Below are 25,002 nucleotides of genomic sequence, written 5' to 3' on the forward strand. Positions count from 1 at the left end.
AATGACCGAAAAAAAACTAAAGAAATGAGAACAGGAATGTATAACTTTCGTAATATAGGACCCTGGCAGCAGTGTCCAACGTACCAAAGCTGGTGTGATCGGATTAATTTCAGCTCCATGACAAATGAATTACAATAGTTGCAATGAATCATTGCTTGCTAAAAAATGTTTTACATTTCTTAAAAGAAGAAAACGGTCAAGATCAAGAAGATGGGGATGAGATGACATGGATTTAAAAAAAGAAAAAAAGCCTGTTGAACCCTGTATTGATAATGTGTCACTTGCTTTTGTTTGCTTTGTCCTTATTCCATGGCAAATAGCTGCATGCAGTGACATATTATGCTAGCCTCACAGATAAGGACGAATAAGAAAGCCAGTAAGTCTGTTTACGACAGAAATGACACACAAATGACGCCACTGGCAGAGGGGGGAGAGGGGCATGTCTCACCTTTGAATGTACTGCTGGATACAGTCAAAGCTCCCCTGGGGACTGTCTCTGCCAACATTTGACAGATAGAAGGTGAATGTTCGTACTTCCGTTGGGCACTCAGGCTGGGGAATGGTAATTTGCTGTAATAAAGAAGAGAAGTGAAGAATCAAAGAGCAGCAAGCACAGCAAAGACTGCAGCTTCGTACAGGCATAAACACAGCTTTCTCTCTGTAATGTAGTTAAAACAGTCTTCCTGCATTCCACTAAACACAAAGTTCATATGTCACTTTAAAGCACTTTATTCTGTTTTTTTTTTTTTTTTTTCACTTTACGCTCCCTTGTTATTTTCTTGGTTTGATCCTTTACCACTGTGTTTTCCAAAGGTTAACTTACTTGTGCGCATCCCTTTATCACTCCCTGTTCAGGTCTTTAAGGTTTGTTTTAGTTACTAAAACAAAATGATTTTGCGCAGCTTCAGCTTGCACAGAACATGCTATTCTTTACATGCACACATTAGTGTCAAGTTCCTTGAGCTTGCTTTTTCCATGTTTGTTAAAAATCTAAATCTTGTGACTTATTATTGCTTGATGGACATAGCACCAGCAAGTTAAGCACCACTTTACATTAATTTATAACAAACAGAAGTGTCACAATAATTCAACATACACTACAAGGGTTATATGCATTTAAAAGCCTACTGTTAAAGACTTTAAGATAATGGCACAAGGGATATTTTGACCATGTCCAGGAGGACTTGAATGGGTCTCATTTAAATGAAGGGGCTCATATATTAACAATGGGCAAATTTGCCCATGGGCAATTAAATACAGCAGCCAATCGTGACTGGCTTTTTTAGCCAGCTTTATCTAGAACAATAAATGCAACACTGGTTAACATGGGTTACTACGCATAGGCATATCTGCCCAGTGTTGATAAATTACCCCTCAGTATGCATATCTAAGACCAGAGGATGCTGTAGTAAGCCAGTTCTTTAAGGCATTTCCAAATCAAGCCATTGGAAAGTATCAGGGTGATTTCAGCCACTTTTGAGAAGTGTGGAAAACACCCCACGTGCCATGAGAAAAAAATGCAATGAAAGAATAAAATGTGTTTCTATCAGTACTGAAGAGATGTTGAGTCATGCAAATTCAGTACATTCCTTCGGAAGGGTAAATTAAATGTTACTTAAAGGGAACCATAAGTCAGCGGAATGGAACAAAATTAATAGTTCCCTAAGCCTTTTCTCCAGGTGTATGCTACATAAGGTTTTCAAAGAAGTGGGTGGCAGGAGGAGAGGAGTGTGAATTGTTTTACCTGCTACTCATTCAAACCTACAGCACAGAAACAATTCAGGTGACTGTATATTTAACTACGGCAGGCTTATATTATATCAGACACATTTTCAATAATACAAATTAGCTATCAGGTAACATAAGTACTGACCTTTCCTATCCACTCCCATAGCCTCACTGTACAAAACATTTGCAAGGCATACTATACTACTTACTGCCATTAGCCAATGCCCTTATAAATTCATGTGAAAAGGTCCTTTTGGAAAGTGTCCCAATGCATGCTTTAAAAATAAACACACAGCACCCAATTTATTTGACACCACTCACATGTGCAGTGCAACGCCATCAGTTTGTGTATAACAGCAATCAGAACACATAGGAGCCATACATCATTATTACATTTGTACATAACCATGTACTTTATTTACTAAGAACACATAAGCTAAGCGGCACAACACACTGAGTAGCACACAGAACAGCGTGAAACAGACAGCAGATGGGTGACCGGCTGCACACAGAATACACAGGCTAAACATATTAATGTTGATACAGATGGCACAGTGAACCCTGACAGAAACACACCTTATGTGTAATCCAAGCACATCTACAAAGAGCACAAAGAGGTCACTTAAAGCACTGATTTAAAATGTGGCTTACATGAAGTTTAAAGCCATATTTGATATTACTATTACAAACAGTACTAAAGCAACAAGTATTTAAAATAACCTTTGGGTTATGCAATAAATGGTACTAAGTTTGCCCAGGAGCAGTAGCTCATAGCAATCAATCAGCAAACAAACATCTTATTGGTTGCTATGAGTTTCTGCTCCTAGGCAAACTTAGTGCCTTTTATTCCATATAGGGGAAATCCGGGGGCCTATCAGGTTGGGGAAAACATATAGAAAATTCAAGAGCCTAAAGAAGAGAGACATGTGTATGGGAAGGCAGAGACCAAGAGAAATAGGTAGATGTCTGAGAATATGTAACTATGTAACCATGGGCAACAAATGGGAAGGGTGGGAATAGAATTTTGCATGCATGCATAAAAGAAAAAACAAGGAAAACAACAAAAAAAAGAAAAAAGGAAAAATAAAAATTGAGACAAAAAAAACAAAAAAAAAAGTGCATGGGAATGACAGACACAGAATAGAAAGTGAATTTAATGAAAGAAAACACAGTTGATAGAATAAAAAAACAGATAAAAAGTTGGACAGAAACAAAAAAGAGGAAAAAGAGCAGAAGAGAAACCTGAGTGTGACAAAAAGGGAGTAAAGAGAGAAACAGGCATCAGAAGAGAACAGTGGAAAAACAAACCTTAATATTACATCATTTTACAGTTTTCTGTGGTCCCACTAATATATACTGGAAAACGGATTTCCCTGTATTATTATTGCATTATAATATTATATTATTTATCTTTAAACCATTTTTTCTGGTACCCTAAAAATGGTAAAATGGGGGTTCTACTGTATAAAATAGCAGATGGAAAAGGGACAGGTACTATAAAGGCAGACTTCCCATGGCCCATCCCTATCCCACCACCTTGCATGCATAGCCCTGCCCCTCACAGCTCCATTGATATTTCCAGAAAGAAATGGTGCAAAGTCAGAGATTAAATGTTGAACCTCATATTTGGGTTTGAGGGAAAAAAGGTGTGGAAACCTCAGCTCTAAGGCTAATAGGCTAATGTCCCACGCAGCAAAATTACTTTCCTCCGGCCACAAAGGCATTTTGGAGCGGTGCGAGACTTTAGCCTTAAAGGATATGTAAAGCCTACATTTGCCTACAATGTATATCAGTTGGGCAGGTCTCCCACATCCAAATGGCATCATTTGTACAGCATAAATCCCCTCTGCTTGCTAGCACCATCACATTTTCCTAAAGCAAATAGCAGCTTTCACCGGGTGGCCATTTTTCCTCTGATACATAACCATTTCAATACATTTAAATCTGCAAACAGCATACACACACAGACCCTTAATCAACATACATTTCATCAAGAATACAGGCTCACACAGGCAGAAATGACAGCTAGAGCTGAGTTTCTATGGGAACCAGCAATGCCATCTCTTTACTGGCTGCTAGACTGGAGAGCATATTTAGCAATCTGAGCATGCCCACAAGCCAGAAGTCAAAGCAAATTCCTGAGGGAGGGGGCCGAGTGGGTTTCAGGAGGAGAAGGAAATCTAAGTGATTAAGGAGATGTTGCAAACTTCCTATTAACCTCTGGACAACCAGTGTCAGGCAGTATATCTCTTGTTCAAAACAAGTTCAATGAATAGGGCATGTGCTGAACATAATTTTGCCTATTGTATTGTATTCTATTCTATTGTAAGTCTTCTTTTTTTTTTTTTTTCTTTTTTTTTTTTTTTTTTTTTTAGCTGAACAGGAAAACAAAAACTACATCATGTTTGGTCTTTAAAAGTTATATAAATTAGATTACCAGTATACATCCCATCAACATTGTTTTGTAAACAAGAACCCACTTGACCATCACTGTGCGCAGGTGAACCACCCCTTTAATGACTTTAACTTGAATATATTTAACAGCTTTACATAGAGTTTTTATAAAATCTGAACAATCTGATTTCTGACTAAACTGTATCATTCATGTATTGGGTCCTCCTTAAAGCTTATCAGCTGCCTAGGCCAATCTAACACAGATGCAAATATTGTTTGATTGCAATCAGAAAACCTGGGAAAATTAAATTAATTTATTCAAGTTTTAAAAAAAATATTTTAGTTGGCATGAAAAAAAAAATGTCACTTTATGTGTCAAAGAGCCTTCTGCAATCTTGGCATACAAAGACTTACGTGGTAAGCCATATTAGATTGTCAAAACATGCAAAAATAGCACAGAATTGAAATCCAATCCATCATTGCATTTCTTTGAATACAGTTGCCATGGTAGCATCTCAAATTCTCACATAATAAAATAAAAAATGGATCACATCATTTGTCCCAGGGAGTGAACTTTGGATCAGTGATGACAGGCAGTTGCCACTGAAGTGTATAGCAGGCAGTCTGAGTGGTGAAAATAAGCCAGAAGCCTTGTGTGCCAAGGCATTAAGAAGCTATAGTTTCACTGGCAGGGTGACCATTAGGGCTGCTATTGTGTTTATAATAACATTACAATAGCAAGAAGGGTGTGATGGCTCAGTATGACAGTTTTAATTTTTAAAATAAAAATAGTTTGAACCAAATATGTGTTCTAAAAACATGTACTTGTATCAGCTAAAACAAAGAACTATGTCCTTTTAATAGGCGATGCCGATTATAGCTAAAGGACAACACCAGCCATATCACCTGCATAAAAAAACTGGGCTGAAAAATCTGCATTTGCTCTACAGAATGTAGGTTACATGCAGAAATCTGCTTTATTTAGAAGGAGTGCATCCTGGTTTAAAGTAAACTCAGTTATGTGCCTTTTGAAAGGTACAGTCGTGCAATTTAAACTGAAAAACCTAACCCATTCGATAAAACTCAGTATTGAAGCTACAGTCTGTGCAATGCCCAAATCCATTACTGTGGTTAACAAATTACTCCAGCCTGAACCAAAAAGATGAAAGCGGGCGTATAAACTATTAACAGCTTAGAGAAAAAAAACGAATTCATTCACATGCTCACTTACCCCTTGGGAGCCTTGAAACCGGATGGCTGGCTTTAGATTCAGAGATGCCTGGAATAAGAAAAGAATAACAGTGTCAATATAAGTGTGTACATTTACTGAATTCTAAAAATATGAAACATGTATAAAGGAGTAAAACCATTTTTTTTTAAAATCTGAAATTAAAAATAGTTATGAGTCTGTGAAGAAATAATAACAGAGCACTTTAAATCTTATGTTAGCTAAAACACACCTTTCCAGATGTGTTGATATACTACAGGTGACATTAACTGTAACCAAAGCATAACTCATTTTTTCAAAACTATTATATTCCCTTAAAAAGCCAACCTTGCCTGGACCCTCCTTTGTATTAGGGCTCTGGCACACGGGGGAGATTAGTCGCCCGCGATTAACTCCCTGTTCGCAGGCGACTAATCTCTCCGAGTTGCCTACCCCTGCCATCCCACCGGCGAACATGTAAGTCGGCGAACATGTAAGTCGACTCGCGAGTCTTTTTCGGCGATTCCCTGAAATTGCCCCGCCGTGTCTGCCATCCCGCCGGCGACTTACATGTTCGCCGGTGGGATGGCAGAGGGAAGGCAACTCGGGGAGATTAGTCGCCCGCGAGCAGGGAGTTTTGCCGCGGGCGACTAATCTCCCCGTGTACCAGAGCCCTTACTTTAGGGTGAAGATATACAGAGCTACTAGTAGCAGATAATGCTGATCATTTACTGATAATTGTCTCTACAAGTGGAGGCAATTCTCAGTATTGTCTATGACAGGGTATCTTCTGGCATTTAGTAGCCGTGACAAGTAGCTGCTACTAAGTAGCTCTGTGTGTCTTCACCCTAGGTTAGCATTGCTCAGTTAAGTTTTCATCAACAGAGTAAGAGACACAGCGCCAGAGAGCAAAACAGAGAGATGACACTGAGAGCGAGAGACAGAGAGATGGCACCAGAGAGCAAGAGACAGATGACACCAGATAGACATACAGAAAGATGACGATCGAAAAAGATAGTAATAGATTTTTAAGCAAAACAAGTGCCAATACTTTCCCTAGCAGCAAAGTAGGACTTTATTCATTTACAAAATATTACACATTGCTTTAAAGCAAATGTAAACACATTTTACTCTGACGACAGAATGTGTGAGCAGAATTCTAGGCCTTCTATCAATGCTTGTAATAATTCCTTTATATGGAGGAAGTGGTAGAATCGCTGCTGAGCCATGCACCATTTCCACTACAACCGGCACTAAATGACTAACGTGCAGTCAATGGCAGAATCTGCTCCAGAGGCCACCTGCTGAGAAATCCCCCTTAAAGGAAGTCTTACAAGATTCAATGAAACTGTGTAGAAAGTCATCCTGAAAGTACTTCTTGCCTTAAAATGTCACTCACTGAAACTTTCTAGGCAAGTGTAAAGCCACCAGTTAATATTTTTCTTTCTCAGTTTTGTAAAATTAAATCTTTAGGTCTTTTTTACTTTAAAGACACCTGTCAACAGTTTATGAACCATGCAATAACTAAAAATGCACAGTCAGAACAAAACTAGTCTCAGCATATGCTTTGCAGTAGCTGAATTTTACTATAAACGTACAGGCAGCTTAATGGATTTCTGAGCAAAATAGCGAGTGTGAATGTGACAGGGACCTTAGTTGTAAGCTCCACAGGAACAGGGATAAATGTGAATGAACCCAGAGTAAATAAATTCATTAAAATGCAAAATAATATAAATCCATATGATGTGGTTGTTTTTATTTGTTTTATTATATTATCTTATTTAAGAATATATGGGAAAGCTGCCAAACATACAACTTCTCTGCTAATGAAAACAGGATCCTTTAAATGGATTGCAGCAGTTTTGTAACCGATGACTCCACTCCCCTCAAGGGCCACTTAAACCTACAAAGTTTCAAGTTTGGTATGCCTAGTTCAGGCACACTGGCTAAAACAATAACAAACATCTAGTTATCAGACAAAAACTTTGTGACAAGTCTTAGAAAACCCCCTAAACTACAAATAGCAGCACTGCTTGACCAGAAAACCCTAATGTGCACGTTTTCAGTATAAGAATGGACTTAAAGGGGACCTGTCACCCACAGATAAAAAGCTGTATAATAAAAGTCTTTTAAAAATTAAAGATGAAACCCAAATTATTTTTTAATGAAATCAACCATACCTGTTATAAATGTATTTAAAAATCTGAGCTGTCAATCATATATTGCCTGTCCCGCCTCTATGCCGCAGGCATAGAGGTGGGGCAGGCAATATATGATTGACAGCTCAGATTTTTAACTACAATTACTTCAACTTTCCATTCAGCACTTCCTAGATATCACCTAGATGGCAAATGCATTAGATTTTGGGGTGATATAAAGCTTGCCTTAATAACAGTGTACAGAAAATGGCGCCGGCCTGCTTGCTGTAATCATGAATTCCAAGACTGAAGGCAGCAAGATTTAAATAGTTTATACGGTGTAAGTAAAGTTTGTTTTGCTCAACTAACATGATAGAAAAGGATTTGGAATAATTTCTTAGGGTGACAGGTCCCCTTTAAGGCAGCAGAGGTGTTTTGGGTAACCCTCTGGTGGCTAAAACACATGGAAAAAACATCTTTTGTGATGTCATGGACAGAATCAGCAGAACAAATATGAAAATAAATAAAAATAACAATCCATTTACCTCTTAAAATGATTAGTTGCCAATTATATGAATGCCAAATTAATTAAAAAAACAAAAAGGGTAAAGCGACCCTTTTAACACTTAACACGTATATAACCAGCAACAGGTAACCTGTTTTATTCAGGGACCCCAGAATTCTGAGCATAATCCATCCCGTTCCTTTCTTGGCTCAACTGCTAGAACATAAATTGCAGTTGCTATTTACCATGAGTGTTGTGGTAATAAGCAGTAATATAAACAATATTAAAAATAATAAAACAAGCATAAAACATTTGGCAGTGCAAATTAGAGTAAGATAAAAATTTAAAAGCAGGGAAGTTACAAACCTCATCTAAATGTTGCCTTAAATGGCAGTGGTCAAGGATCATACCCTGTCCCCTGAGCATTTATCTATTTAGATATTAGAGCACTTAAGCCCCTGCCATAACCAACAGTGGTAAACATTAGCCAATTCTTAAAGGAAAACTATACCCCAAACAGTGTAGGTCTCTATAAACATATATTGCATAAACAAGCTCATATGTAAAACCCTGCTTCATCTAAATAAACTTTAGTAGTATGGCCAAGGCACACATACATGCTACGTCATATCAGCCAATTAATGGACAGAGTTCTGCCTTTTGCTTCAACACTATTTACAGTTACAGTTCCATTATTTCTGGTCATGTGATTTCTGAGGGAGCACACAGCCCATCACTAAATGGTAAATCAAGGGAAAGGATGTAAAAGGGCAATATTTACAGATATATACACTGCTCAAAATAATAAAGGGAACACTTAAACAACACAATGTAACTCCAAGTCAATCACACTTCTGTGAAATCAAACTGTCCACTTAGCAACACTGATTAACAATCAATTTCACATGCTGTAGTGCAAATGGAATACACAACAGGTGGGAATTATAGGCAATTAGCAAGACATCTCCAATAAAGGAGTGGTTCTGCAGGTGGTGACTACAGACCACTTCTCAGTTCCTATGCTTTCTGGCTGATGTTTTGGTCACTTTTGAATGCTGGCGGTGCTTTCACTTGTAGAGGTAGCATGAGACCGAGTCTACAACCCACACAAATGGCTCAGGTAGTGCAGCTCATCCAGGATGGCACATCAATGAAATCTGTGGCAAGAAGGTTTGCTGTGTCTATCATACTCCAAGAGTATGGAGGCGCTACCAGGAGACAGGCCAGTAGATCAGGAGATGTGGAGGAGGCCGTAGGAGGGCAACAACCCAGGAGCAGGACCGCTACCTCCGCCTGTGTGCAAGGAGGAACAGGAGGAGCACTGCCAGAGCCCTGCAAAATGACCTCCAGCGGGCCACAAATGTGCATGTGTCTGCTCAACCGGTCAGAAACAGACTCCATGAGGGTGGTATGAGGGCCAACGTCCACAGGTGGGGGTTGTGCTTACAGCCCAACACCATGATTGGCAAATTCGCCACTGGTGCCCTGTGCTCTTCACAGATGAAAGCAGGTTCACACTGAGCACATGTGACAGAAGTGACAGAGTCTGGAGACGCTGTGGAGAACGTTCTGCTGCCTGCAACATCCTCCAGCATGACCGGTTTGGCAGTGGGTCAGTAATGGTGTGGGCATTTCTTTGGGGGGCCCACACAGCCCTCCATGTGCTCGCCAGAGGTAGCCCGACTGCCATTAGGTACCGAGATGAGATCCTCAGACCCCTTGTGAGACCATATGCTGGTGCGGTTGGCCCTGGTTTCCCCTAATGCAAGACAATGCTAGACCTCATGTGGCTGGAGTGTGTGGAGCAGTTCCTGCAAGACAAAGGCATTGATGCTATGGACCGGCCCGCCTGTTCCCCAGACCTGAATCCAATTGAGCACAACTGGGACATCATGTCTCGCTCCATCCACCAACGCCACGTTGCACCACGTGGATCCTTTAGTCCAGATCTGGGAGGAAACCCCTCAGGAGACCATCTGCCACCTCATCAGGAGCATGCCCAGGCATTGTAGGGAGGTCAAACAGGCACATGGAGGTCACACACACTACTGAGCCTCATTTTGACTTGTTTTAAGGACATTACATGAAAGTTGTATCAGCCTGTAGTGTTTTTTTGGAGTGTGACTCCAAATCCAGACCTCCATGGGTTCATTCAGATCTAGGATGTCTTATTTTTGTGCTTTTTATTTAAGGAAAGAAATCCAACGTTTCGAGCACTAACTGTGCTCTTCCTCAGGGTTTTTTCCCTGAAGAAGAGCACAGTTAGTGCTCTGCATAATGATCGTGGTCCTGTGCGGGGATAGCTTCAACTGTGCAGGAGCGGTCTTGGATCAAGGACCCCAGTGACGTCAACATTCAGCATGGTGACTCACGCAGGTCCATTACTATAGCCTAGTCGATGTGCCTGCCAACTGTGGGAGACGCTGGTTTACAGTAATGGACCCGCGTGAGTCACCATGCTGAATGTTGACGTCACTGGGGTCCTTGATCCAAGACCGCTCCTGCACAGTTGAAGCTATCCCCGCACAGGACCATGATCATTATGCAGAGCCGCCGAGACTAAGGTGGTAAGGTCGTGAGGCACACACTCTTATGGTCCCTCGGTTCCTATCTACACAGGGAGCTCTGAAAGATTCAAGGGCTACAATCTCGAGTAGCGCGGGTGCAAAAGCCGGACTTGGCGTCCAGGTCACCATGACAACCCGCCTCTATACTTACGGAGCCCTACGGAGCCTTGTAAATTACACCCGATTGTTCATAAAGGGTAAGATCTCTCATTGCACAGTCCAGTATATTGGGTACTGGCCCTGGCACCGCTTATCTATGTCCTTTTTCCCTAACATATTTGACACAGTGTGTGTGAAGTGCAGATCAGCGATAGTGGTTTCTTCTGCGCATCTCTCTGTTGATTTCTGTCCTTTCTTTCTCCTCTTTTCTGTTTTATTTTATGCACACGAACCACTTGGTTATTCACATTGTTTTCTGTATTATTTGTATTTTATTTTTACATTTTTGGTTGTACATGCAAACAGTGCTGGCGGGTGGTGATTGGATAAGCATGTTGTGACGTCATGAGCTACATTTTGGCGCCAACTTGGGTTTAAGAGTGGGTTTGTAATTACTGTGTTCACTTTGAGAAAGGCTGTGGATACAGGCTGGGTGCTGACAAAAATAATCATCCTGATGACGATCCTGTGGTGATCGAAACGCGTAGATGGTATGCTGAAATAAATCACTGACCTGATTGATGCTGTAGCTGTGAGTGCTTTCTACTGTTGAGTTTGAGATATACATATACATATATATATATACACATATATATATATATATATATATATATATATATATATATATATATATATATATATATATATATATATATACATATATACATATATACACACATATATATACATATACACACACATATATATATATATATATATTTATATTACAGTTTGGCGAGATTCTTTAATAGGTCACTTAACATAATATAAACTATCTGTTGGTTAAGTATTCATTTTGGGGTTATAGTTTTCCTTTAAGGTGGCCATTCACATTAAGATTTTTCTCTCCCTAACTACCAATTTCAGTGTGATCTGACAAATCTGTCAAATTATTATAAGGTTAGTGGGCACCACGCGATCTCACAACTAGTGATTTCTCATCCAAAATTGGTCAAAAAATTGATCGGGCCAGTTTCAAAATTTTAGTCGCTAGAATGAAATTTGTCCATTCCTTTGCAGTAGTGATGTGGGGGCCGAGAAATACTCGACTTGCACCTGACCTAAACCTGCCCACTCCCAACCATAACCCTACCCAACCCGGCTTATAAGACCTGGGTGCGGTAAAAAATCCAGAAGTCGCAAGTCGGCAGTTGCGACCTGCAAATGCTACGGCCTGCACATAACTAGTTAGCAGGACCAAGCAGGTATTTTTTTGATGGACAAATCGTACTTTTAAATGATCGTTTCATGATAAGCTTGGTCGTACAATACCGAAAAACCTTTAACATGGATGGCCAGCTTTAGAAACCGGCTGTGACAACTCTGCCCATGGTTTTTCAAGACTGTTTCAGTGCAATTTTTAACGTATGCAAAATGAAAGAGATAGGATAGAAAAAGTCACTGATGCTTGACCTCAGTGGTGAGGAGGGTGATACTCAAAGCAGTAGTTTCTGTAAGCTCCCATTAATCGCAAACACCAAAAATATAAAAAAGTTATTCTCAGAGTGTTAGCTGTTTTATAAATTATACTGAAAAAAAATTTCTGTATCACACCAGAACAAAAAATTGCCCAACCAGGGAATGAGCAGCATTTGAACACCTAATGGGTTTCAGCAATTGGGGAAAATATTTGGCCTTTTCTGAAATTCTAGTTAGAAATTATTTCTAGTGCTTATGTCCCACACCTATTCATCTCTGCAACCCATGTGTTTGGGAGAATGTTGTTAACTGCCTCTAACAACAAATATCTAACATTTTCCATGAAAAAGAAGACTGGTCAGTTTGGTCAACTGTACTAACCCATGCACAGGCCTCAGTCACTGCATTCATTTTGATATCAAACTACAGTCTGTTGCTTTGGATTGAAACATCTGTCATCCAATGCCTTAGACCTGTGCTGTCCAACTTCTGTGGTACAGAGGGCTGGAATTTGTCTGGCCTACATGGTGGAGGGCCAATAATGGAAGCTAGTTTTGACTACCGCACTTTTTAAACCACAGCCATGTTATTGCAAGCTTTTAAGACCATACTTAAAAAAATGCAAATGGTTGGAGTAGGGATATCACCCATCATTTATATGTGAAAGAATTATATTATGTCATATTAAGACACACCCATAAATCAATGCCTCTCCTGTGGATAGCACAGCAACCTGCAGCACATACTTACACACCTTAGGGACCATATAATGACTATTTCCAAATGCTAACCAGCTCCCAGATCAAACCCCTGCCAGGTTTACTTCCTACGGGCAGCACAGGGCAGGCAGAGTATGGCACACACAGGGAGAGCAGGCAAAGTATGGCACACACAGGCAGTATAGGGCAGGCAGAGTATGGCATACACAGGAAGCATAGGGCAGGTACATACCGTGACAATGCTGGCACTGCTCCTACAATCTGAGGTGTGAACATGTAAACAATGTAGGTGCTTACAGTATGGTTCTGAGGCGTGAACAATGCAGTCACCAAACCAAAACATGTGGCAAAGCAATGGCTAAAATAGTCGCAGTTCACACTTGTGCTTCCCATGTAATGTGGTTAGTTGGTCCCTGGGTCACCCCTCTGTGAACTGTCAGCCAACCGTGAATATATTTGGTGGATGTATTACACAGAATAAAAGTCCAATAAGCATATATGATGCACCCCCACCTGTGAAGAAGCCACTCAGAAAAGGTTTACATTAAAAATTATTTTTTGCATATTTTTTTTGCATATTTTTGCATATTAAAAAATGTACTTATTTGTTTATTTTTAATTATTTATTTAGTGTTTATTTATTTGTTTATTCAGATCCTCTGCTATTCATATTTCAGTCTCATTCCAGCCACTCCCTGGTTGTTCAGATAATTTGAACCCTAGCAACAGAGAGTGCTGTGGAACAAAAAATTGATATAATTTTTAAAAAAATGAAGGCCAGCTGCAAACTGTCTTGGAATATTACTCTCTACATCATACTAAAAGTAACCTCAAAGGTGTACAACCTCTTTTAAGTTGTATTTGGGTGGAGTTCCCTTTTAATTGTTAACTATCTGTGAAATCTTCACTTAAAGAATAACAAAATAGTGTGTAAAGAACTAAATATAAGGATATTATAAGACATATGATAGAAATAACATCACTAAGTACCAATTATAACTGAATACATTACTAAACATTGTCTATAAGCATATGATTAACAGGATATTCATGGTTTTTTTTTAATTAAAGCTTAATAAAGAATAGGATAGAAATGTTGAACATTATGTTTTGTTTTTTTTTTTACAAGCCCAAGGTTTATTTTATTATACAAGGCTAGTTAGTAATTAATTGAGATTCCCATCACAAGATAGCTCAGAAACTAGCGCTTTCTGCGACACACTTTAATAATCAGCCCCGCAGAATCATTTTCTATGACATAACTCTCATTTTCTTAGCTCAGAGCATATGGAGCATGCAAGTTAAGGTGACCAGATTTTCAGCGTGAAAAATGGCCGTGCACATAGGAAAAACATTTTTAGACCATGCCCCCTGTGGGTGACACCCCCCCCAATAAACCACCCTCATGAAAAATATAAATTAATGTAGTGGCAATTATATGTACAATACCCCCAGGTTATCACTGTTATTACCATCTGACTCAGCACTAAGTAAAAGTAACAATGTCCTATTTCACAGATAATAGTCATGATAAAGCCAGTGAATAGTTGTTTCACTAGTGTGAAAAAGCCACAATGACATAGGCTTAGTTATAGATTAGACCCAAACTTGAACAGTATCCTCATCCATGTTGGCAGTGACAGACTTGGAAGGCCAAAAGGTTAGTGCGTTAGCTTCCTAGCCAGTAGTTCTTTGGTTTGTTCCTAAAGCAGACACCATCGTCATATAGCTTTAAAGCTGATGAGCTTTGGCAGTGATGAAGTGCCTTGTATGTTTAGTTCTTTCAAAATGGAAAATACATTAGTATATTAAAAACCAGAAGAGTCGCAAGAGTTACCATAAAACGGAGGAGTTAAGAGTCAAATTATTTATTTTCGGACTCCACAAGCCCTGGTTAAACATTTGGGTTGAGACAGTAAGCAAATAAATTACAGCATTTTTAGCAAAATTAATTTTAGATTTCCTTTAACTATAAGCCGCATTTCACTTTAATTAGAATATTGAGAGGGATAAAAAAAAATTATCTAAGATGAACACATTTTTGAAATGTATAAGTGAATTATGTAACATGAAAGATTACAGTGCTAAATATAGGATGAAAAACAAGCTGACACATTTGGGCAGTGCCTCATACAAACAATATAATACAGACTCACTATTTGCCTGCTTTACTTAACAGCATTCTGAGCTCTGGGCATAAGCATCAAGAAAGGTTACCCTTTGTCAAACTAAAATCATAAACTGATAATGGTATCCTTTAATATGTAAATTGGCAATGTTTGAGTCAAATACTACTACTTTTAATTAACCTAGCCAATGGAGGTTTCTACAAACAGAGAAGTCAATTAAATTGGAATTTAATCTTAAAAATACTTAGAGTTATGTAACAAAATGTGCAATATTTGTACTTTTCTAGAAATCCTTACTAGCAGGTAGCTTTTTTAGTTAGCTGCATGAAAACAAATTGTGATTTCTATAGATAAACAGACCTTCCAGTAAATTCATAGTAACGTAGTAGATAGCAACCCTGTTAGAGAAAACAAATGACTCAAGGCCAAGCTTTTGATCATACAATTTCCATTTATCATCTTGGTTTCTTTACAAGGGGCTGTTTCCTGTATTGCAATCCATATTTTTTTTTTATACTTTATTTTGAAATTTCACATTGGGATAGCCATTTTATACATTTCACAGTGTGCCACAGCCATGTGACTTGTGCTATGAGAAACTTTAGTCACACTTTACTGCAAGTTAATTGGCGATTCTTTTCACTGGGCAACACCACCAGTAATGCTTTACTCCACTTTTTACACAGCATGATAAATATACCCCTTAGTGTGTCCGGATGGAGTGCTGAAGATTACTTCAACCAATACGAAGAACTGGCCAACAGTGCAGAATCGCACAGTAGGTCTATCAAACCAATGAAATGAAACTGTAATACAGATTTTACATTACAGCCTGCGCATTATGATATATAGCATTTCTGGGTGATTTTAAAGGAAATGCAACACTAACTTTTTTAAGTAAAAAACCTATTCTACCCTGCACCAATAACTGCCCTATCCTGCAAACCACTTAGAATTTTAAATGCTTTAATAGAAAATACCTGCTAAAACTTGGCTTCCTGTCAATTGAACTACGGCGATAAGGCAAAGGAAGGAGTTGCATCCACTATGCAACGATCGATTGATCGAGCCTAGCCTTCTTTCTGTATAGGAAGGAGTCAGGCTAGGCTTGATCAATCGATTTTAGTGTTACTTTTCCTTTAATATCTGCAATGATCACATGGAAAACAGCCCTTGTGCCACTGACCTATAACTGACACAAGTGCAGGTTATTAAGCCCTTCAAACGCAGTAGAAAATGCTGTTATAACCTTATTTCATTTTTTGCTTACTTATGCACTCTGGCAACACACATTTGTGGGTTGTTATCATGTATCTGTGCCTTTTTTAGGTATTTAATGTATGTTTATATGTCATTCTGGAATAAGGATGGTTTCAAAATGCCTTGAATAATTTTGCAGCAATCAAACATAACTATTCATCTAACATCATTAGAGCAATTTAGAAAGCATCATAAATCCTTTCGACAGTGTAGTTCAAGCTCTGGAAAATACATGGATTTAGTTTCTGAACATAGCAAGAAAATATGGAGAGAAAATAAATTATTTAGATATTGCCTAGAAATACCACAGCTCTTTCAACCAATCATCTCTGCAATCAGTGAAGATGGAAAAGTGCTGTTGGCATATAATGCACATTCCATGACTGCATTTTAGATGAAGGTGCCAAAAGAAAAGCAATTTTTACCTTTCACAGCATGTGCAAGCCAAACCACAAACTAAGGGCAAAAGCTAATCATTACAAAATAATACAGAGATAATTTAAAAACAATAAAATTATATAATAGTGGGGTAAAGGACTACCAGTAATATACCGCATCCATATAAATAAAATAATACAAATACACAGTATCATTATAACCATAGGTGCTTGCTGGGGAAGCAGCAGCCCTGCCCCCTGGCTCTTAACTTTTTCGGAACAGGCCACAGAGGAGTTGTATAGTTTGTGCAGAAAGGTTCTTAAAAGATACCAGACGTGGTTTTTTGCTTTGGTAACCTGCCACATACTGCCGCCTCATGGCAGGTGTAGCGCTGCATATAGCTATAATATTCAAGTTATGTTATATAACATATATAACATAACATAATATATAACATTCACTTAAGCTCAGGTGGTGTGTTCAAGTAACACACCAAAGTTTAAGGTCTAAAAGCCACGGGAGATTTTGAACGATGGTGTTGGACAGACAAAATGTATCCTACAAGTCGGATGTAGTTGCATGGGCTAAAATATAATGGATCTGGTAGAAAAATCTACATGAAAGATTTGCCATCTGACACAACACGACTGTTGGAAATTCTGAAATTAACTACAGAAAACAACAAACTAAAAAAAAAAGTTCCAGTCACAGGTCATTGAGGTTTTATTTGGGTCAATGAGGCACTGGCTCATCTAGGACCTACGGGACATGTATTGAGTAACTACTGCACACTTCAACTGTGTACAGTAAATGTTCTTGCAATCATCCCTATACTGGCTGCCAAATTGCCTGTTTTGTGATCCAACTGTGGTCATAACACTCTAATAACTATTTTGGTTGTGTGCAAAATACTCCTTTTTCTTGTAGCCTGGAGACATGGTGTGAGAGGCAATGTCTACACCGCAGGCCATGAACATTTATAGTAACATCAAATTAACATTTTGTTGATAACTTGGTTAAACTCAGGGGAAACTTTGCGGGCAGCAGTGGGGAAGGTTTGGAGCAGTGATAGATTTAAGTAGCTATTTTCTCACTACTGTATTATAAGCAACGTTGACAACAAAAAAAATATCTGTCGGGATAGTATTTGAACACAATAGGTTAGTTAAAGTGATACTGACACTAAAAATTTACTGTTCAAAATATTAATGTACATAAAACGTTACCTATAGGTCATGTTGATCATTTTTCACGGATAGGGCTGATTTGTAAGTAATTATTACTTGGAGTTCCTAAACCTGACTGTTTTGATAACCTGACTGTCCCTTCTCAGCCTGTCAGTTACAGCTTCTAATGCTAATAGACTCCTGAGACACAAATATGGCCACACCCTCATAGGGGAACATGGGGGATCAGACAGGTAATGTAAAAGCATTGGGCAAATACTCAAATACAAAATTATAAATTGTCTTTGCATGCTATGTTATGATATATTAAAAAACATGTTTAATTTCAGGTGTCGGTATCTCTTTAAGAAATGAGAATCCAAAACAGAAACAAAGATATACTTCTCTGTAAATAATGCCAGAATATATTATAATACAAGAAATATGGAAGCTCCAACCAGTGTCTATAAAAGGAAATACACCAAAAACTGTAGTTTCATGATGAATTAGTTATGTTATCTTAGTTTGTTGCAGAGATAGATAAAAATATAACATTTAGGGCTCTGGCACACGGGGAGATTAGTCGCCCGCGACAAATCTCCCTGTTCACGGGCGACTAATCTCCCTGAAATGCCATCCCACCTGCGAAAATGTAAATCGCTGGTGGGATGGCATACGCGGCAGCGCGATTTCAGTGAAATCCCGGAAGTTGCCTTGAGAGGAAACTTCCGCGAATGTAAATTGCCGGTGGGATGGCATTTCGGGGAGATTAGTCGCCCGCGACTAATCTCCCCTTGTGCCAGAGCCCTTACTCTCTGACAGCAATAGAGTTGCAGAACAGGAAGTAAGCATTCCCATAAGGCTTTGGAGCAAAGGGCCTTTGAACTGCTGCAGCACTGAGCAAAAACCAGCTGTCCAATTGCCCTTAACTTTCAGTGCCCAATTCGTATACAAGACAAGCAGGCACCACTATTAAATGCCAAACACGCATAGCGCTCAATCAAGAGGATTTTGACATCCACAGCTTGCAAATAGTTACATAAACACTGCAGCTACCAGCATCTAGACAGTTTTTTTATTTATTTTTTTTCTTTACAAAAACCTAGTACAGGTATAGGACACCTGTTATCCAGAATGCTCGGGACCAAGGGTATTCCGGATAAGGGGTCTTTCTGTAATTTGGATCTCCATACCTAAAGTCTACAAAAAAATCAATAAAACATTAATTAACCCCAATAGGATTGTTTTGCATCTAATAAGGATTATTTATATCTTAGTTGGGAACAATTACAAGGTACTGTTTTATTATTTTAATAGTTTTAAAATTGTGAATTATTTGGTTAAAATGGAGTCTATGGGAGACAGGCTTTCTGTAATTCGGAGCTTTCTGGATAATGGGTTTCCGGATAAGGGGTCCGATGCCTGTACTTTCATTTCTATACAGGTATGGGATCCCTTATCTGGAAACCCATTATCCTGAAAGCTCTGAATTATGGAAAGCCCATCTCCCATAGACTCCATTTTAATCAAATAATATAGAATTTTAAAAAGGATTTCCTTTTTGTCTGTATTGATAAAACATTACCTTGTAATTGATCCCAACTAAGATATAAGTAATACTTATTGGATGCTAAACAATCCTATTGGGTTTAATTAACGTTTTATTGATTTTTTAGTAGACTTAAGGTATGGAAATCCAAATTACATAAAGATCCCTTATCCGGAATAGCCTTAGTCCCAAGCATTCCAGATAATGGGTCCTATACCTGTAATATATATTCTGTATATGTTCTCAGAAAGCAATAGATGAATTCCTTTTGCCTTTAAGGGCTCTGGCACACGGGGAAATTAGTCGCCCGCGACAAAACTCCCTGTTCGCGGGCAACTAATCTCCCCGAGTTGCCATGACCCGCCATCCCACCGGCGAACATGTAAGTCGCCGGTGGGATGGCACACGCAGCGGCGCGATTTCGGGAAATCGCGCCGCTGCGTGTGATGGCAACTCGGGGAGATTAGCCGCCCGTGACAAGGGAGTTTTGTCGCGGGCGACTAATCTCCCTGTGTGCCAGAGCCCTTAAAGACAGACTATTGTGAGAAGAATGGAATAATGAGAACTTAGCAAAGCATTTCCCATCACAAGCAGGACTTCTAGTAACAAGAAGTTACAGCAAATCTAAGACTTATTTCCCCGAACTACACACTGCTTTTCAAAATATTCCAGGAATTTTTTTTTTTTTTAAACACGACCAACAAATCAAGAGGGGGAATTAAATGTTCTAACATACTTTCCTTGTTGCTTTCAATAGCAGCATGTCTGAGTCAGGCCAATGTAACAGTGCAATTTCTGCCTAGAAAATCTGGCTCAAGGCCTAGACTGAAAAAACAAATGACAGACTGTTAAAAGACTTCAATCTAAAGCAAAAGTGTGCCAACACAATATATGTTACACAACATACATGAATAGTACATCCTTATTTTACAAACTGGGAGGGGGGGGGTTGTTTCATTTTTTCCATATTTGTGTGTGAGATAGATTAATACACATCCCTTACAAATTTAGCAAAGTTGTATCACTGTCTATGGTCATGGAATAGGCCGGCCCGATACCTGCAGCACATCACCTGCGGGTTCGGGCCAAGCTCTTCCACTCGCCCTCCCCTCCCACAACCTAACACTACCGGCAGCTCTCTTCCGGCTTCTCTATTTATAGGTGCCCACCCAGAAGCCCCGCCTCTTTTGTGATGTCAACGCAGGGCGGGCGTGGGTCTATAAATAGAGGAAGGAAGCCGGGTCGGGCTGGGTTGGAAGCAGGCGGGTTAGGGTCGGGTGTAGGTCGAGAAAATATTTTAGGATTTGGCTGAAACCCTAATCCTTTGTGAAAGATGCAGCCGAATACCAAACCAAATCAGTAACTGATAAGCAAGGGATCAAGAGAACCACACGTGGTGAGAAAATGTCTTTTGTGTTTATGTGACAAAAACTCACATGACTAAGGATTCGGTTTGGCAAGAGGCATGAATTCGGCCATATCTGAATCCTGCTGAAAAAGGCCGAATCCTGAACTCGGTGCATCCCTAATACACACAAATATCTTGCTAAGAGATGGCATCTAAAAACAGTGCTCCAGCTCAGACACTTTCACAGAAAAAGTTCGGTAGATCACCACTTCCTTTTGCTCTTTTTTTTTAAAAATAAAACACAAATCAAAAAAATTAAGTTAAAACCATGCAAAAAAAAAAAAAAAAACGCCACAAAGTAATATATAACTCCAGTTAATTATTTTATATTTACCTAACATTATACTTTGGGTCAACTGGCTGCAAAATCAGAATCTATGGCTGAGGATTTAAAATTAAATCTAGTATTTAATAGGCTTCATTTCACAGAATAAAGAGTTCCCTTCTTCTCTGCCATTTTTTTTAATGCATCTAATCCTGGTAAGGTAATAAATATTCATTTACACAAGTAACTGATATATGAAGAGCAGGATTTTATTATAAAGCACCAATTAGATGAAACACACTGCGCAGGAAGTCATTTACTTTAGCGGCAAGTGTATGACTGTGTACGAGGTGGATTTCAGCCTACAAATGCTCACTTAAGTTTTATTGCAAAAAAATTTGCCCCATGGTGCATTAGGGCTGTGACACACGGGGAGATTAGTCGCTGCACAACAAATCTTCCTTGTTGCGAGCAACTAATCTCCCCGAAATGCCATCCCACCGGCTAGAATGTAAATCGCTGGTGGGATAGCTTACCTGGCAGCGCAATTTGCCGAAGTTGCCTTGAGAGGAAACTGATGTCACATGTAGCATATTCTCGGCAAGCAGAAAACCATTTAGTGAGAATCTGCTGCTAAGCTTAAATATCAGCGGAATATCAGTGGATATCAGCTGCGCATGCCAGCACCTGGGTGGATTCAATGCTTCTGGGTGTAGGCAAAAGTAGAAGATTTCTTTTTTTTAAGCATTGCGGCAGGTCCTAATACACATCTGGCATCAGCCTTAATCTATTAATTATATAGCACAGACACATTCAGCTGCGCTTAAAGAGATTATACATCATAACTTGAAATCCTGCCCCCAAAAAGCTTACAATCTAAGGTCCCTATCGCAAACAATGTACAATGTTTTCAGGATCCAATAACTTTCCTGTAAAGTTTTAAAATGAGGAAGAAAACCAAAGTACCTAGAGCAAACCCATGAAAGCCAAGGAAATAATTACCAACAGCCCGAGAATCCAAACTCGGACCCCTGTGTGGCAAGGGGTGGTTCACCTTTAAGAAAACTTTTAGTATGTTATTGAATGGCTAATTCTAAGCAACTTTTCAATTGGTATTCATTACTTATTTTTTGTAATTTTTTAACTATTTGCCTTATTCTTCCAACTCTTAGCGGCTTTCAGCCAGAAAACTATTGCTCTGTGAGGCTACAGTTTTATTTATATTTACTTTGTATAACTTATTTTTCTATTCCGGTCCCCTCCTATTCATATATCAGTCTTCCATTCAAACCAGTCCCTGGTTAATAAGGTAATTTGGACCCTGGCAACCAGATGCTGAAACTCCAAACTGAAGAGCTGCTGAACAAAAAGTGAAATAACTAAAAAAAATACAAACAAAAAATGAAGACCAATTGCAAATTGCTTCAGAATATCACTCTCTACATCATATTCAAAGGTAACTCAAAAGTGAACAACCCCTTTAACCTAGCCCCTTTGCTTCTACCTGCAGCCATCATTTTAGATTTTGGGGCGGGGATTTAAAGGAGAAGGAAAGTCAAAACCTATTAAGCACACTATTAAATAGTACTACTATTGCTGTGTAAAAACGCTCTATTTCTGGTTTGCCTAGAGAAAGATTTACAGAGGTACACATACTAGAAGCTACATACTTGTTTCAGTGAACGGCGCCGCCATCTTGTCCAGCATGTCTGTATGGGCTGAAAAGCACAAGCCAGCCCCCCCCTCCGCTCCCCGCTCCTGCCACAAAGCCTCCGCGGATCCACACTCCTGCCACAACCTCTCCGCCGCTCGCTGCACCTGCCCCCCCGCTCCCCCCACCTGCAAGTTCTCAAACGCTGCATCGCCATGGCAACCGGACGCTCCTGCTGTGTGCGCGTGCGCCGCCTACAATAACAAGTCTCCAAGTCTGGAAGGAGCGATGCATTATGGGAATCTTCTATACACTCAGGGTTTTTTTTTCCTGTTTGGCTTCTGATCTTCTGAACAGGTGAAGTATGGGGAGACTTAAGGGCACTATTAAGACAACTGAAGGTATGCCTGCAGCTTGAGATTAACCCTTTATTAGTCTTTCCTCTCCTTTAAAGATCTAATGTCTACAGCTTTTGGTCCTGCCTATTGTGGTTTGCATTTCCCCCAATCTGGCATGTTAACTGCAACCATTTAAAAAAAAAAAGCACAAGCACAAGAACCTGACATCAGCTAAGTTACAGATAAGGGGGTGCTTGTGAGTGACATGTCATTAATTACAACTGTAGACGTTTTGAACAGAGGTCACAATTTTGTTAGCGGTTTCAATAAAATACTGGTCCAGCTTACATGAGGCCTAAACTAATTACTAAATCTATTGACCTTTTCAGCTAAAAGGCTACTTATACTCATGTGTCCTAAGTACCTTATAAATAAAAATCACAAGACATCCCGAGGATCATAAAGATCATGAGGTTTCTGCAACTTTCAAAGCTCATGCTTAATCAAAGAATGACCCTTTTTATTGATTAACTAGAAAGCACCCCACCATTTATAAATGTATTATCCAGTCAAGGCATACTAAAATTGGGTTCAAGTTTCAATTATCCTTATCATATCAAAAGGTCTCAGTCAGAAGTTTATCAAGTAATTTAAGTGATTTTACAAACTTCACTAGTATCTTTGTTGTTGGTAAATATTATTTCTATTGACTGTAAGTAAAATAAATCTTAAAGCCACTCTAGAACTTATTTTGATAAAGTAACTCAACAGGTTTGCTTGCATGCTATTACATTTTTGAAACAGACGTACTTCTCTATTTCCTACTCTTTTGAAATATAAAATAGGGCAACTTCTCTACCAAAGAAAGATTTTCCCTATAGCAGCTAACTCATTGTATCAATCCCTGAGTAAGCATTTATAAATTTGTTTGCACCAAGGCACACCTTCTTTGGAAAAAGGCCCCCATAATTCCATAAAAGACTGGGCATGCAAAATTGTATCTACGGTTGACATTTTAACGAGCTGCAGTTAGTACAGTCCCAAGGAAAATACTATGGCCACTTAACTCCTGCAATACTGTGCAGTGAAACAGTGTACACCTCAACACAGGGCTGTTTTTACTTCCTTTATCTAGTTCTTCATATAATCTATATATGTGAGTTACAGAACCAACTACTCCATAGCACTGCCATCATTAAATGTGTTAATAATCCCAGTAATACACTAAAAACATAGGTACTGTATTTAGGTGACCCGGGTATTAAAGAAAAATACACGACAAATTCTTGCTTTCAACATTCTGCTCTCAAAAGTGGAGGAGTGGAGCGGTTTTCTTCCCAGCCCAGCACTGCTCTACCAGCCCCCTGCTGTCTACTATTAGCTTATGTCTGTGACAACTCTAACAAGGATCACACAAACTTCCAGGAATCTCTGCACGTCACTTCCCATTTTAAAGTGGACCCCAGAGCTTTCACTGTCACTAATCAGCAAAGGATCAAAATTCCATAAGTGCCATAGAGTTTGCACTACATGCTTTTAAAACTGTACCATAGCAAAATCCACATGCTGCAGTGTAGAATCAAGATAAACATTTTGATGCACTGCTGTATGGAAATAATGCTGTCTAATGAAATGTTAGGGACTGTAAGCATGTACATTGCACTAGGTAGGGCAGGGACTGATGTAAACTCTGCGGGGATTAGGAGCAGAAACAAATTGTTCACAGTGCTTAGGGCACCTATCACCCCTATATTGTTTCCCCCGCTACAGGTGTGGGTTAGTAGCCCGCACTCGAGATAGTAGGGGACACAATAGTTAAAAAAAAAAAAAAATTCCTCATGCCAGCACTGATCTACCCGAGGGATCCCCCGGTGCGGGCAGCCATGTTGGGGCACACACATGCGCATAATGAGAGAGTGCTGCAAGACGCTCATTATGCACGTGTGTGACGTAGGGTGGTGATTTCCATTCACCGCTCCTACGTCAGGGGGAATGCACATAGTAAGCGAGCAGGGAGATTGC

The 25,002-nt window shown here is 39.3% G+C and overlaps 1 protein-coding gene across 1 annotated transcript in view; it reads right to left on the reverse strand.

Moving 5' to 3' along the window:
- The window catches only part of ell (elongation factor RNA polymerase II), a 62,360-nt gene that overhangs the window by 24,153 nt on the left and 13,205 nt on the right, over positions 1-25,002 (reverse strand). Inside the window, exons 2-3 of the mRNA XM_002940208.5 lie at positions 5,354-5,401; positions 449-570 (exon numbers count right to left, since the gene is read on the reverse strand). Coding sequence (XP_002940254.2) covers positions 449-570; positions 5,354-5,401 — 170 coding nt within the window. The remainder of the gene's footprint in view (positions 1-448; positions 571-5,353; positions 5,402-25,002) is intronic.

Source organism: Xenopus tropicalis, chromosome 1 (genome assembly GCF_000004195.4).
Source record: "Xenopus tropicalis strain Nigerian chromosome 1, UCB_Xtro_10.0, whole genome shotgun sequence".
NCBI lineage: Eukaryota > Metazoa > Chordata > Amphibia > Anura > Pipidae > Xenopus > Xenopus tropicalis.